At 38.3% G+C, this 17,332-nt stretch overlaps 1 protein-coding gene across 1 annotated transcript in view; it reads right to left on the bottom strand.

The window, feature by feature from the left end:
• ARHGAP15 (Rho GTPase activating protein 15) overlaps positions 1–17,332 on the bottom strand; it is a gene marked incomplete at its 5' end in the record, with an annotated part of 80,480 nt that overhangs the window by 46,655 nt on the left and 16,493 nt on the right. Inside the window, one exon of the mRNA XM_010292269.1 lies at positions 8,945–9,067. Within this exon, the coding sequence (XP_010290571.1) occupies positions 8,945–9,067 (123 nt within the window). The remainder of the gene's footprint in view (positions 1–8,944; positions 9,068–17,332) is intronic.

The raw sequence follows: 17,332 nt of genomic DNA, 5'->3' as shown, positions 1-17,332 counted from the left end.
AATTAAAAATTCAAAGATGGAGAGACAAAGTTGGAAGGAAATCCTTTCTGAGTCCTAGGGGTTGTTACCTTCTGTCGCAGAACCAAACCTCTCACTACCTGCTGCCCGTAGGACTTGCATAGGTCCTCCAGGCTCAAGCCTCAGTTGCCATTTAGACATTGACCTCGACCCTTCTAATGCTTGGAGGTCTCTGGAGTTTGCTTGAACCTACTGCAAAAGAGTGAAAGCCATTTTAGAGATACAGCTCGATATCTTGTTGAATCCAAAATCTTGCATGATATTAACTGACGGTCCAGCCTTGAAACTCATATTGCACAGAGTTGCACTCTTGTCATAGAGCACCGTAAGAATGCCAGGGCTTCGTTACTTTGCATCATTAAGACTTAGTACAATTTCATCTCATCTTTACAGGAGGGTATTTGTCATCACATGGCCTGTTTAAAAAATAGAAGGTACTAGATGTTGTTTGATGAGGATTGCGTATCTTACACCAATTTTAATTTATGATCTGTGTTCTTTCATTGATGAATAAGCATTTAACGAGATAATGCTATTTTAGTTTTTATGATTTTAAAATTTTGATCAACTTGGAATGTTGATCTTTATGTTGATTTGTATAAGCAGGTTGAACTCTTCAGATTACTAATTAGCTTCCTCTACCTCATTTCTACTCTCTGTGTTTGAGAAATTATGAAGAGAGCAATCAGTAATGGGGATGTTGTCAGCTAGAATCAAAATGAATCAAACAGATGAGAGAAACTACTCAATAGGAGCCAGTTAAATGCTCAAACAATAGGAGTGTACTGTCATCATTTACCCGAAGAGACAGTCTTTGGGTATATAGCATTTCAACATAGTACTACAAGTTGGAAATTGGTGTAGAGGCTTTGAAAACTTTTGCGTAGATAACTGACGGGTGCTAGCACAAGCCTGGGCTCTGAACATCAAACCCAACAAGCACGCTCACTTGCAGAACAGCAGGAGCTCCTGCTGTCCTCTACAGCTCCCACGGCACTGGATATTTCCTCCTTAGTCAGTCCCACCACCTTCCACCACAATCAGTTTTGAGTGCTTCTTCCTCCAAGCAGCGCACCTTTGTCTCACTAACAGGCAAAAAAACATTTGTTTGTTTTCTGCTTTGGAAAGCTTTGCTTTCCTATCATTAATCACTACTATTTCTTACTAAGATTAGATTTCAAGAGCAACTCAATTGCCTTTTCCTTCCTAATACCCCAAGAGTAAGGAACAATCAGGGAAACACGGTGGGGTACATGGGATGGTTTGGACTTCTTGATATGTATGTGGGAAGTTTATTCCAGCACCTCCCAATGCATGTGATCTGCATTCTGGTAGAGTACATCAAAGGCTGAATTTAAGTTAGTCGGAGTTTCGGATGCAGAAGGGATGGAGGACTGGGTTCACAGAACTACACCGAGGAAGGTTGTGTGCATGTGTGGCGCTAAGCATTAGCGAACAGTCTGTTACATGTTTTGGGGTTATGTTTCTGACAAAGCACAGTCTGGTTACATTTTCTTCATAAAACATTTATAGCTGCCTTCAGTGGTAATTATATATACAGAGATTTATGATTAAAATGTACTAGCACTTCCTCTTTTGACATCTTAATTGTTTTTTAAAATTTTAGCAGAGACCTGTCAAATTCTTTGCATAATATGGAATGGTGTCCAACATAAATTATGTTAAAAAGAAGTAAAAATGAATCTTATTTAGTGGACAAAGACACTTGTAAACAATTTCAGAAGAAAAACAGGCAAAGAACTGCACTGTGTTTGGATGACAATACATGAGGAACTGAAAGAAAATTAATGCACGGATGTTCAGCGTCTTGCCTATTATAACTACTTTATAACCAACTTCCAACACTAGTTTGCAGTTACTTTTTTAATCCCCAGTATGAATAGAGAATACTTGGTATTCCTGCGAGGAAATTCCGAAAAGGCTGGAAACTGTTTTGCAATTCTCACCTAGCCCATTACTTCTTTTCTGGGTGCAGGTTCTGTATCTTTAGCAAAATGTTTAACCTCATGTTATACATCTTTCAGTATACGGATATAGTCACATTCTGTAGCCTGCAGTTAAGCGTTGAAACACCTCATCTTTAGAAAACAGGCATTCAGGATTTTTTTTGTCTTGAATGGAAGGGGCAGCAAATCAGCATTAGTAGTTGCTGGACATCAAAAGAGACTATGGTAAAATGACAACACAGAACTGCTTTGGAGATTTTTTCCCCCTTCTAGAAATTCATGAGTATTTTTAAGTACATGATCTCAAGAGTCACCCAAATACTTGGAATTCTGGGTACTCCTGAAGCGCAAACTCCATGACTCTCTCTACTCCATTGATTTTTTTTCTGGATCTGTTTCTGTACATAAACATGGGAATGGCAGTAGTTACACTGCCATATTTACACTCTTAGAGGGCACGGGCATAGTTCAGGAAAACTCTGTTAAGATTCCTTTGTGCAGTATGTTGAAAACAAGGAATTATAGGAATGGCAAATTACTATTTTTTTTAACTAGATTTATGTGTAACTCAGATTAAAATATTATTTTCTTAGTCCGTTATAGGTGTGTGTATATATTTTAAAATTAGTTTAAGGGAAAGCTATCCAGGACACTTTTTCAAAAAATAAGAACTTCTTCCAAAGGGATAAAAGAGGCAAAAAACTCTTTGTTTGATTTATTTGTGATAAGGCACTTCAAAACTTCATCTTTTATGACTTGGGGGGAAAAAAAAATAAAAGATGTACACAACATTCCCAACCTCCTGTTATGACGGTTTATGTTTCCTATCCAACTTATTTAACTCAAATGCCTGGGAAATAGACACAATTACCACCTTATGGAATGCTACTTAACTTTAAATGCTCCCCTCTGAATAGATATCCACTTTATCTTCTCAGATTTATTCCAGTTTCTCAGGAATTATTTCCTCTATAGGCTCCTGAAATGCTCTTGTTTCATCATTTAAAAATTTAAACTAACAATTGTTCAGAAATATCTTTTATTAGAACAAAGGCAATTCCCATACAGTGGATTCTGTTCACAAGAGCTTGTACAAAGGAGCTGCATACTATGCCCATATACAGCTTTAATCATTCACTCTTTCAGCTGTTATCAATTTAAAACCAATGAAACTCCCACACTGAGTCCATTTGAGCAGTCAATTTTAATATCTTGGGGCATCTGTAGTTATTCTGAATTGGCTGCAAAAGCAGAACTAACAAGTTAAGCTCTAACCATAAGTCTACATCAGGCTGGTAAACCATACATCAAACACAGACAGTTAGTCAATACTGTAGTATGAAAAACCAACAAGCATTTTTAAGAAGAGCAATATATTCATAATATGTTTGGTGGTATGGTTTACATTACACATCCCTGATATCTGTGCATTAAACTTTCTATTTAAGATGGTGGGGTGTGTGACAGCTTCGCACATGGATGTAAAATGAGAGACCAGCAGAGGAGAGAATGGACATTCGCAAGTTGTATAATATAAAATGATGATTACAGCTGCAATGAATTGCTCGTTCTGGTGAGCTTCAAGTTTTCCCTGAGCCTGACAGAGCTACTTTTTTCGAGTAGCTCTCGCAGGCTGCAGCAAAGCCACTAATTCTGAGCTGCAGAAATCTAGTCTGTGGGAGACAATACTTCTGGAAAAGAAACAATTAAAACAAAATCACTAAAGCCACATCCTCACTGAGAATGTCATTGTTTAACCGGTTTTGGTGTCCATGGATGAGATGTGGCCACACTTGGAAGGAACTCATACTTCAGTGTTTTTTATTAAAAAAACAGGGAAGAGCATGGCTAATATTCCCATTTCTCAGGCAGAAGCTTAAATTCTGACATAAGAGGAGAAGGTGTAACTGTGTAATGCCAAAGTTTTTAGAAACATGAAATATATCTAGGTAATCCAGTGCCTTCCAGGAGCTACATTTGGATTGGAACTGCTGGACCACTAGAGTTTTGTATCAACATCTAAGTTGTTTGTTTTCTTTATATGTGTTTGAACGTTGGTAGGGAAAAAGGGAACAGAGAAGGAAAAGGCAAAATAAGAGAGGAATGTCCAGAGAGAAGGCAGAACAGTAGGTACCATGGCACTGAATTTTTTGGAGGGGAAGGGAGGTGGTTGGAAAGGGCCGTGTTCTGAAAGGTTGCTTCTAGCTGCTCAATCTGTAGAGTTGAAATATTAAGTCAGACACTAAAATAATGCTGATCCCAGGCTGGGGCTCCAAATAATGCAACGACGCTTTTACATTAAGTGGGCCAGGTCCTCAGCTTACTGAAGTCAGAGAGGTTGTCAATGGAGCTCCCCTGATTTATGCTAGCTGGGCATCTTGCCAGTCCTTTTAACTTGGAGATTTACTATATAGCGTTGATCTGTGGTGGTCATCAATTTAAAAAAAAAATTACATTTGTGAACAGTTACTATTAAGTGGCATATGAGCTACCAGATTTGTTTCACATTCTCAGGAAAAGGGAAAATAGAGGGTACTGCAGACACTGGTCTCTTTTAAGAAATGATGGTGTTTTACTGGGGACAAGAGCTCGTTTGAATGCAAAGAGAGTGAGTCTGTTTTGTAGTCCTCAAAACAGATCTCCGAAAAAGAGATATTTTAAAATTATCTGAATTATTTCTGACCATCATGTCAAAGGAGAAAATCACTCTGTCCGGTGTTTGGCTATCCACAGGGTTGGAAAACGTACTTCCAAAAGTCCATGTAATGGTTACGGAAAGAAAGAAATACCCTTGCAAGTCAAAGGAAATATTTCCTAACTTTCCCTAAGTTAGGAAATGGACACCAGATCACTTGCTAAAGAAGAATTACAGAACATACTATAGGTAGGTCTTAATCTACTCTTTTGGACTTCTCATGAGTGTTACACTCTTTACATTGAACTGCTCCAAGGTCCACAGGGACATATGAGACATTTTCCCTTGTCTGGAAATAAAATGGTTGGTGATCTCTGTGCTGCTATCTGCACAGCCACCAACATATGCTGAGCCCTGTTCCGTAGCCTATCAAGCCAAATCACAGCTAGTTCCTTTCACTAGCAATTGAGTGGCTTTTATTTTCATCTTGAAACAGTTGTAACCATTCCAATTTTTATGCTGTTTTGGTTTTTGCCTTAATGTAACTTAAGAAATAAAATCAATGAAGTTCCTTCGGTGTCTAGTTTTTTTGGGGGGGAAAAAAAAACCTACCCCAAAAAAACCTAGTTTAATTTCTTGCCAGCGGCATTTTCCTCATTTCCCACAGTGTCATTTATATTAAGTTGTTACTCATGCTTTTTTACCATTTACTGAAAGTGTATTTTGTGATAGTCTATTACCAACGCAACCACCATAGCTTTAAAATCACGGTTTCACAGAAACATTATTCTTTTTCTGGACTAGAAAGGCTCAGAAATCAGGAAGTTAGCAGGCCAATATCAAGTTGAAGGTTGGCAATTCATTTTGGGTAATATTAAATCATGACAAAGCTCAAACATAAAGATCAAAGTTCAATTATAGACTATAAAGTAGTTTTAAAAGAGAAGATTTATATATTATTTTTCTAGCATATTAGTGCAGATTCTGTAAATTCTGAGAATATTTCAATCCCGAGGAACTGAAGACCCCTGCCCTAGCATATAAATTTGAACACAGTTATTCCTGAAATAACACTGTTAAAATGGCAGACATGGAACATGCCTCTTAATATTTCTAGTGTGTGTGTGCATGCGCGGATATCCACGAACAGAAGTGTGCATATAGACACATGCATATTCCATAAAAATCCTGTATTACACATCAGCTTAAAAATGATTAAAAATGCTTCTAGACCAAAGACGTTTTGCATAAGCATGAGTGAGATGGACGGAGGAGGACTGACGATCTTCATTAGAGCTCTCGCTGGAGCATGAAAAGCCCCAGTCACCAGCCCATCGCAATGAATGGAGCCAATGTGCTGTTCCCATTCTGGCTTCTTTTATGCAAAGGACTAAAAAGCGAATGGGACAGCGATGACAAAAATAACTTTTTGTCATGTAAAGCATCGGCGCGTCTTCATTTTCAAATCAACATGCAACTAACATTTACATGTTGGTCTGCCACATTCCCTTGTCTGATTATTATCCTCCTACTTCTTACTCTTTTCATTTGTTAACTGCCTATTTTATTTTCTACATGGGTATTTGTTACATCCTAAGAAACAAAGTTTCGTTAAGAGTTAAATGACAATCACATAATTTCTAGATTTTCTGATAACAGTGTTGGCAGAACAAAGTACCCCAGGAGATCAAACTGCTATTTAATTTTGAAGTCTGTATTCCCAAATTTGGTTAATGCGGAGAAATGCATCGAGTCTTCTGGCCAAGTGTGTACACATCAGTGACTAACAAAGCACAGAACTGTGTTTAAGTGAACTTACCACCTTAAAATGTATTTACTCATGACTATAATTTACGTGTTAAATTTATTGGAGTTTTGGTTCCAATGTGACATACAATGTAAAAAATCAATATAGATTTGAGAGCTTTATAGTGCCCCTGGCAAATATGAATAGCACTTGATGAAAAGTGAAGGTTTTCACAGCACCTACAGTGCCACTGCATTGGAGTAATTAACACCACACGCCTCACAGATATTTATATCAATTCTTCACTAGCACACAGAACAGCTCTTTGTCAGAAATTCGGTACCGAGATATCCTGCAAGGCTTTAGACACACTTTTATTACGAGCCCCTATTTTAAGGGATTTACAATTCTGACAGAAGTATTTCCCTATGGGATAAAAGTTAGTATGCGTGTTCTCAGAGCTGGAGGAATTTTTTCTTGTAAAAATTGGTTAACATTTTTTCCCTTAAGAAACGAGCAAATAAATAGTTTTGAGAGGTTTCTGCAACCATTTAAGTCACCTTTAGAAAAATAAATAGATGCATCTTGTAATGCAAAATTTGGCAAGCTTTTGATTTTTAATCTGGATGGTTGCATTTTGTGATATAAAATATTCTAATGTGAGCCTAAAAATTAACATTTAAAAGTGGGCTCTGTATAAGCACTGCAACTGCATTTTCATAACATTTTAACAGATTAAGGGATAAACTCTGGTGAAGACAATGAAGGAACCTTATCAAATGAGCATTTCACATAGACTTACCGTAGATTGGAATTAAGCCGCGTTAACGAATCCTGCCTCATTTGCATGGCCAAAACCTAATCCTAATGAAACTTCATGGTCGATAACTAACATGTTTTCTTCATGGTAACATTGGTTTGGTAATAAAACTGTGCTGGGTACCGATTCTGAATTACTATGTCACAGATCATGCATCTTCGTTATCCAGGGAAGAATACCTACCTATCCCAGGTAGAACCAAACTATATTTATGAATCAAGAGCTTAATGCAACTGTAGCCAAAACCAAATTCATCTGGCTTTCCTAGAGAGATATATTAGAGGGTGGATTTGAGTTATGCTAATGAATCTGGATTTGTTAGCAGGGATCACATCTGATCCCTATGTAACACCGCAGGAGATTCATCAGCCACACTTTATTAAACTAACTCCCCCCCTTAAATCCAGAAATTAAAAGGCTATAAATTACTACTCTATTACTGTAATAACTGAAACAAACTAATACGATGCATTCAAATCCCACCCTCAACCCACAGAGTACTTCAAAGAGGCAAAAGCCTCCAATGTATTGAAATCAGATACTATGAACGTGTAAGGACAGACCCTGAAAGTTTGGTGTGCGAATTTACGTATAAGTAAATATACATATTTACGTATAAGTGGCTTTTTTTTAAAGTTTCTGTAGCAGTTAGAAGCAGAAGCCCATCACTAAGGCACATAATGATTTCATACAATGAAGACTTCCTTGCAGTTAAGCAACATTGCACTGAACATTTCTGCATGTATCTAAAACATAAGAACTTAATTCATAAAATCTCCTCCTCCTCTTCAGACATGGGCCCAGCTGGGGTTTAACTCTTGTGGCTGCTTTAGCTTTTGCTGGCTGGGGTCAATCTCTTGGCTCAGGACAGACAAGTTTAATACACACTAGCAAAACCCTTGCCATTTTTGACACACCACTGGAAAACACACTCCAGAGATTGACAGGGGCCGCTGGCAGAATGCCTCTTTCTAGTCAATTTGCATGTGCAGTTGTGGGTTTCACACATAATAATTTGGGAGTGTGTAAATTTTTAAAGCATTATTCCAGACAATATTTGAAAACATGGCTTTGCTTGATTATTAGTGGTCAGAAAGCTACTGCCTTCAAGTTAACTACCAGCTTCTTAGCAAAACACTTACTCCTTGGATAAACTAACAAACGCGTTTTATCAAAGAAACAATTTTTAAAGGATATGTGAAAGTGATGGCTGACCAACTTAGCAAGAAACTGGAGTAGGAAAAAGTCAAAAAAGATCGAAAGCATTTATTATTCACTGGCACGTATTTTAAATTTTTAAAAATATATTTTGTTGGCAAGTTAGAAAAATAATGAGAGAAGACAGCAGAAACTATTCCAGCCTACCCTAGAAAACATATTAGTCAGCACAGCATCTGAAGTTCCTATTTCAGATTCTAAAATATAAATATTCTTTTCTTCAAAAGAAATGGGGTTGTGCAGCATGTTGATTTGCAATGATGTGCGTGGTGACTGTCTGTGTTAAGCGGGGGGATTTCTACCACATGCACACCAAAGCAGAAGATTTGAAGCTGTACTCAGGTAGCACAGAGATAGATGTAACCATACGTCGATTTTTTCTTTACAGTTCAGCAGTATAAATTTTGTGAGATACAGCAACAAAACCACATCTAAGGAGTATTTGTCCCACGCACTTATTCATTTAACCGAGAATGAAAAAGATTCATTTGTGAATTTTTACTTTTTACTCCAAAAAAATTATATAAGACCAAACACACCTTTAATAAGTCCCTTTTCTTGCAGTGTTTTCAAGGAGGGTCTTCGGGAGATGAACTTCTTTAATCTGCTTTTAACTCTGTTTCTGTCATTTGTGTCAGAGGCACTGTAGTTCAGTCTGAAAACTAAAGGAAATAACAAGAAAAAGCTTCAGTGAAATGATATTTTTGAACTAATAGTAGTCTGCTCAAACATCCTTTGAAAATAATGGCCATAGCCACTCCAGTAAAATCATGCGGTAGGTCAGCAGTGTAGCTGGTTGGATAGTACAAAACATCTGATTAATACTTCTGTGAGCAAACACGATGAGTTCACTCTGCTGGTTATTCACGGACTTGTATTATTTATTGCCTGTAAGTATTTGGATGGTGACCAGTTTACTCATGAAATGTTCACGTACCCCACAAGTTTCACATGGATGATTTTTCAACTAGAACTCTGGACTCAAAGCGTGCTACGCACTATTAGCTATATACTACTTGTTATGAGCAGGGATGGATGGCCACACCACTAGTGAAGGTCTGAATTCTCTTGCCAAGATGGATTAAGCGTTATATATATACTTAATGCAGTTACAGAAAACATGGCTATACGCCATGAAATGTGTGCAAGATGCATTAATTTATGGAAAGAAAAGTATTCCTGTCCTAATGATTATATTTTATTATATGAAGGCATTTACCAAACAGAGAAACATTTTGAGCTCAATTTATTCCTGCTCTGTGTCAAAAAGACATAGAACCCAGCTGCACAAAATCCCCTGGAGGAAGTTTCAAAGGCATACATTTAACTTTTTCTCTGCTGAGGTGCTTACAGGGCACCACCATAGCTATCGGAATAGGCAGTATTAGTCGGAAGGAGAAACTCAACACTGAAAGCCGGATGCTCCAGAAGCAGCACTAATGCCATGGGAAGACCTTCTCCAAAGTTTTCCCCAAACAAGAAGATTTGTAAATTTTCCTAACAAATCACCTGAGCCTCACCACCCTTGAAAAACCCTTATTCTGTGTCCTGGGCTCTCTCACCCTGCCCATTCCCCAGACGCTGAGCAGGGAAATGAGGCGGCCAGAGCGGTACAGCCTTCCCCGGCACGGACCTCCGGCTGCGGGAGGAGGCTTCTGCTTTCTGAGGAAAGAATAGCTTTCCGTCTTCTCTTGAAAAGAAATAAATAAATCCACCAAAACACAGTGTTGTCCACAAGCTGAACTTGCAGGAATTGGTCCCTTGTCCCTTCGAGAGGATTTCTAAATAGTACCCTGGATAGTTTAGCTGCGGTTAGAGAGATGCTCCCTGACCTCCCCTTCCAGACTGATTCTCCCCTGCAATGCCGTGATCTTCACATAGGGAAACCAGGGGAAGAGAGACAGAGCAAAAAGAAAACTATTGTCAATATTATTGGGCTATTTTGTAGCAAGAAGTTTTGCATACGTTATAAACAGCACGAGAATATTTAAAGGTGGACAATTATGAAACAATGGCAAGCGAAAAAAAACTGGTTAAGCAACAGTAACAACCCTGGAATACTGTGGTTTACATTACAAATCTGATTTTAACAGCCAAACTTATAAAATGGTTTACGCTTTGCTGTTGTCAAGGGAGAAAAACTTGCCAAATTGTTCATTTTAAGTAAATAGAACATAGCCAATTAAGGAAAGCAATATTTAAACACATGCCTATGATGATCAGAGCATAGTTTGCTTCTGATTTCACTACTGATTTTAACAGAAGAGTTCTCCATTTTCCCACAGCACTAAAATGACCCCACACATACTTCCACAAACTAGTAATCACATAGGACAAATAAAAGGACACTTTACTGGAAAATACACAGCTTGGTACGATAATCCATCACTTATGAAAAATAGAATTCACATTTTTTAATGGTAGCATTCTTGGAGTAATGTATCACAGAATATAAAGATTAGCATTCAATTGATGGCTGGTGCTTTTTTAACATTATAGTGGAGGACTTTTTGTTCAAAATTGAGCAATCCTTGGCAGGGACAAGCTAAAATTCCAAGTCACTTGGCTGTGCTATAAAAAGAACAACAAATGGATGTTTCTAATTCTGCATCTTAATGGTACTTTGAAACAGTGAAGTGAATTGTATTTAGTTTGGGGACTCTCTTGTTGCTTAGGGTCATTCTGTCCACGGCGATTCATACTTAGGTTTGCTTTTTCCTGACTTACAGTGAAGCTTCCCCAGCGCAAATGATGCAGGAGTGAAAGCATCTCTGAAGTCATGTAAGATGCCTGCCACGTTTCCCATTCTGCGGGGCTCTGAAGTGTTTCATGCCCACTTAAACTACATCTTTTGCTCTAAGTAAACACCAGATTTGTTACGATATTTTAACTGACGTGAATGTGGTTATACTGTGAATGGTGGGACAGGGGACTTGAGAGCAGGGTAAAGATCCCTCTGTGTAGAAAGATGCATTCACCCAGCTAGAAGTTTTAAACCTGAAACAGCAATTATGGTGTTAAAACTACATCTAGAGGTAGGAACAATTATTGTCATGGATACTGTTGTATGTTCTATGTTGAACTGTACAGAGCCCAGCTAAAAACAACAGCAAAGTTAATTTTGATGAATTTCTTACTTTATTCTATTAAACGTGTGTGAGTCACCAGAGGGAAACTCCAAGCCTCCCAGAAATTCAAGGGTTTAGATAGCATGTTCTACTACCAAGCTTAGCCAGAAATGTAGAGTTCTTATTTAGAAGTATTCCTTCTCTTGCCAAACCATTCTTCTCGCGATATCCCCACATTAAAATGACTTCGGTATTAAATTTGGAAATACTAAGAAGACCAAATGTTACTTCCAAGAGAAAAAAAAAAGTAGTTATAAAACTCAAAAACCACAATAAATATTTTTTGGAGTACCTTCCTTTTTAAATTTCAGGTTCTGGATTTGACCAGAAGAATCCTCCATGAAAAAGATCTGTCAAACTTCAAAGCATATAAAAAAGTGGAAAGCAGTTCCATACAGAAGTAAAATAGGAAACTCAAGGATCTAACTATAAAATGATAGGAAATAAAAACTACTGCTTGTTCTACTGTACGTTCCCTTGCAAAAACTTCATAGGTGTGCCATTTGATTCATTTTACTGAATAAACTCATATATGCAATTTCTGAAGATACTTACACTGACATTTCTACACAAATGCTTCAAAACCAACACAGAAAGAAGGATAATTCCCCTCCCCTTCACAGACTCTTACGTATTTCTTGTATTGCACTAAGAGCTTCTGAGACGGAAAAAGGACACACATGCTTGGTCTTGTTGTGCCAGGGCCTTTTACAGTACACGCAGAGCGGAACCCAACAGAGGTCAATATGATGCTAAATTTCTTCTGCTTGTGCAAGTGGCTGCATGGACACTTCAATCCAGCAGCAAAAACATAACCTGAATACCGGCTGACTTCCACGTTTGGCTGCAATGTGGGACCTTCACAGCATTTCTGATGACTTTGGCCACTTTATTAGGTCTCTATTTATTCCCCACCTCTCCCACAGGTGGGGAAGGTATTAATGGACGCATGAAAAAAAAATTGCAAGATCTTTTCCTCAGATAACTTGTGCTAGAATTAAGCTGTATTAAATCACAACAACTTATCGCATTAGGGAAGTGTAGTACAGATTGTGTACAGAAGCAAATATAATAAGCACAACATTAGGCATAAAAGAAAGAATACATCTTTGGCCCTCAATGTTGGATAGCACCGTAATAACATCAGCCAAATTAGGAAGGATAACGACAGACTAAATTCTCTGCAAAAAAATTGCACCAAGAAAAAACTGACCTGTCTTTTTTTGGGTCTATATACATCCTCTGAATACTCATTCGGTGCCACAACTCCAGCCTTAATATTCCTAGTAACATATAAAACCCAAGTAGAATGCAAAACCACAAAATAAAATCTGTACAAGAGCTTTTACACAAGAAGACAGGTGGAAGGAAAGAATTGATACATTACCTCCAAATCACACCGTTCTGCAGAAATAGTACCATCAGAGTCAATGGAAGTTCTGAGATTTACAGATGAAGAATTACTTGCTATAATTTAATGCACTGAATTGTATATATGATGCAATGAGAGTAAACATATTATAATTTAAGCAGGAATAAGCAGTAGATAACATATTTACAAGGTAAATTTACAAAAGCCTTTCTCCAGGGTTTTGTTATGGCCACAACTAAAAGGACCACGCAAGGCTCTAACCTTTTCAGGGCAAGGATCAACATTTTTATGTGACTACTTTCTGTGAATTTAGTAGAGAAACTAAACCACAAGTCATGTACCTAGACAGTATATTTCTAGCAGACTGTTTTCCTGGGTATGATGTTCTGGGCAGAGCCTCAATGATTCAGAAAGTAAAATGTTTTAATATGTTCTAAACAGCCCCATATTTTATTGGCAAGATTTTGTAACTCCATAGAACATGATTTCACATTCCTTTCAATGACTTTTATTTCACTCCTAATTTACAAAACGTTTATACATAATCCCAAGGGCTTACCTATGATTAATTCCTGCCAGGTACAGCATATCTGAACACTTCTAGTGTGTTGAAAGCATTGGTTTTTGAAGAACTATCCATTAATGACTTTCTGAACTGTGACAATGAATATTGACAGTGCTTGTCAGACTAAAGCACTATTGATTGTCTCACATCATGTGTATAGCAAAACCAATTTCTTCCAAGTACCTCTTCCTAACTGAAATACATTATTATGGTGCCTATCTGTTTATTATAACACCCAAAATTATCGTATGTAATTCATTTGGATGGAAAGGGCTCAGACAGAACGAAGAGCAGCAGATAGAGTGGATAAGGCATTAAGAGATTCAAATAGCTTTACATTAGTATCTCCTCTTCCATTAGCCTTGCTCTGCAGGAGGAAAACCCACAACTAGTCTGGATCGTGTGATTCTTTTTTTAATACTCTTGAGGACTTCAAAATTTGAGGACTTCAAAATTTCAGGAGTTCTTAGATTTGGAGTATTCCAAATTTCTAAGAATTTCAAAATTCTTAGAAATGGAGTACAGTGATAACACCCATTAGCTGAGATTTAGTGATTCTTCTCCCAAGGAATACTAAAAGTGACAAACTTGACCATTCAAAATACAGAATACACTGATCAAAAACCTAGCTGCAACTTTCTTAAAATACATACGAACAGATCCATGGACTTAACTGTGATCTCTGATGTCTTAAACTAGCAATTTTCTTAAGTGCTTTACAGACTCATATCCAGAGTCCTCAGCAGCATCTTGCAGGGCTAAATCCAAGCTGAGATGGCAAAAGGGGAGGTAGAAGTGGGTGTCTATGACTTTGGATAATGAAAGTGCCAGTTGAACAGCAGAACTATTGCATATGTGTGAAAAAACTAATTTAAAGGAATTAATTAGTTAATTAATTAATTTCGAGCAATGGGAATGCTTAATTGCTGAGTGTCTCATCTCCTGAACAAATATATCTTAACACGCAGAGGCGTACGACTATGTCTACATTCCAGGAGACACTGTCATTTAAGAACGTCTAATGACTCATGACTTTAAGTTTTGTCCTATTTCATTGGAACTCAGGATCCTTTCAGATTTTTTTGGCCTGCGGTGGATGTGAAACTACTGCTAGTTCTTTAAGGAAGGAGCAACGCTTATTATTGCCTGTATAAATGGTCAGGTTTTCAACCAGCACCAAGGTTTTGAGAGTGACAAAATCAGGTCCCTGCCTCCTTCCTTTCCTTTGTGATGCTCTGAGGTGGAGTCAATAAAGTCTGTTCACTAAGGATAAAGAATTCACTTCACCTACTTTATTGAGCTAAAGACTTTTGTCAGTCATCCTATTTTATCCCTTAGAGAAATCCCTGGACAGGTCTCATGAGTTATCCCCACGCTACAATTACTATACCTTTTTGCAAAAAAGCAAAAAATGAGAGACGGAAACAGTCTGCTTAAAGGCATCACACAACTGACTGGTGGAGAACATGCAGGAATCGGGCGTTACCCCTAATCCCTGTTTACGATAAGCTTCAAAATTACAGGTTTTATGACTACTAGACCCAAGAACCGCAGCACCAGGTAACAAAATGGGTATCACTGGCCGGGAGATGCTAGGAAGATTTTGTTTGCATGGGCACCAAAGGACCTGAAGTCAGTCAGGTTTACGGTCTTAAAACAGTTATTTGCCACAGCAAGTATGTCTGCCTTTATAAATGTTTATGAAGCAAGCTCAGAAATAAACAATAGGAAAAAGAAAACAGTGATTATATAGCACAAATAATTTTTCTGTAATATGACAGCCTAACAACTTAAGTGCTCAGTAGTGTCATTACACTTTGTAAAATTTGTGTTCATTAGCAGTAAAGATTCAATAAAATGACTATATAATTCATATTTCGCATCATGCTCTGATGCATGTAGCTTTTTAAAAATTTTGTCCCCCACTAATAATAAATGGAAATAAATGAAGAGTGTGTTAAATATCACCACACACATTGTGAAACAAACTGGCACTCCCCACACAGCTTTTCCTAATGGTATTTGTACCATAAATATTTAGAAAAGTTAAAGCAATGTTTCTGAGTGCGCATTGGTTTTATAAAGGAAGATCATACCAAACTAACCTGATATCTTTCTTTAATAAAATAAATGGGGTTTTTTAGAAAAGGAAAATGAAATAAACTAAATCTATCCGGACCTCAGTTGTGTATTTGATATGGTGCCAAATGGGAAATTATTAGTTAAACTAGAGAAGATGGAGACAACTAAAACAATAACTGTGAAGTGACTAAATAAGGTATTAAAACGAGCTTTGCGGAAAGGAGAACTACTGTATTGAAGGAAAGTTACCCGTGCAAATCCTTAAATACTCCTGGAACTGATCTTTGTGTTTTCATTAATGACTTCAACAGAAAAAGAGAAGCATTCAAAAAATACTTGTTGGTGACTCAAGGTTGGGAAGCATCATCAGTTTAGACAAGAATCAGTTTAGACAAGAATCAGTTTAGACAAGAATCAGGATATCAGAGAAAACCTTAGTGACTTTGAGACTGGAAGCTGGAGAAACCAGATTAGAACTCATCCTACCCAATGCAGGGCCAGAGAAGGATTAATACAAAATATTTCACTCTTATGAGTGTGCAACCTTGGACACTCCTGTGTGTGAGATGGGAATTCATGTCAGGAAAGGTGCAGGCAGCGGCCCCGAGAAGCGCCGGGAGAACGGGCTGCTGAGCTTTCGAAAGCAGACGGGGAGCTTGGCATGTTTGGCCAGCTAGAAAATGGCTGAGAAAGGCTGTGATTGTTCTCTACGAATTTGCTGGTGGGGGTGGGAAAAGGAGCAGGAGACGAGCAGAGGACAGCAGGGAGGGAGAAGAGCTGTTTAAACTGAAGAACAATGTTGGCACAAGAATAAATGAGTATAAACTAGCCATAATACGAAGTTCTAAAACACCCTTTCAAAGAAGTCATGGTGGCAAATAAAAACTAAAAGAATTTAGGATGAAGCTTAATAAATTTACGAAACGGGACACAGAACATGGTACCTTGTGACAGGAGGGACTGGACTAGATCATCCAGGACACGCCAAGCCTTTCTTTCCACAATTTCTTTGGTATTGTCCCAATATTAGAAATGCCATTATACACACTTAACTTGAATATAAAAACCACAACACCAGAAATCAATGAGTTCGTTCTATTCATACAGTATGACCAGTTTAGGTTCATCTAATGTAAAACATGTGGGACTTGGATGAAATCTGCTGCAGTACAGAGTCAGACTACTCAGGCTCTAGGAGGAGAGTACAGAGGGAAGGGGAAACTGGACCCTCCGAGTCCACGTCAGGGATTAGGACTCTTGACACAGTCTCTGCAAAAAGCTGCCGTCTTTAATCCCCCCTGCGCCGGGGAGGGCAGTTTTGTATGGGCGCGGGCCACCGAGGGCTCATCGGGCCACCGAGGGCTCATCGGGCCACCGAGGGCTCATCGGCCCTCGAGCCTCCTTCAATAGCCGCTTTCGGCAAACCTGCAGGTGCGGAGTGACCCAGCTACAGGTCGGTACGGGCAGAAGTCAGGAGTGCGACGGAGGTGCTTTTGGCATTTGGGGTGCTTCTGCCCTTTAGAAAGGCTTGCTACAATTCCCAGGAAAATACTCAATGACTTGGACGGTCTAACGTACAGGAGCTGAAGAGTGGCCCTGCCCTTCACCACCTGCGTGGCTCAGTGCTGCCTGTTCCAGTGTTTTCAGCCATACAGCCTCATCCCACTCATACGAAATACGGTAGTCACAGAGGAAAAAAAAGGCAATATTTGAGTTAATGACTTCTGAAGTTGAGGTATATCATATAAAAAGAAAACAAACATGCAACTAAATCTTGAGG

The sequence above is a fragment of the Phaethon lepturus genome, unplaced genomic scaffold (assembly GCF_000687285.1).
Source record: "Phaethon lepturus isolate BGI_N335 unplaced genomic scaffold, ASM68728v1 scaffold19888, whole genome shotgun sequence".
Classification (NCBI taxonomy): domain Eukaryota; kingdom Metazoa; phylum Chordata; class Aves; order Phaethontiformes; family Phaethontidae; genus Phaethon; species Phaethon lepturus.
The sequence above is the reverse complement of the archived record's forward strand: the minus strand, read 5'-3'. Positions and strand labels throughout refer to the sequence as shown.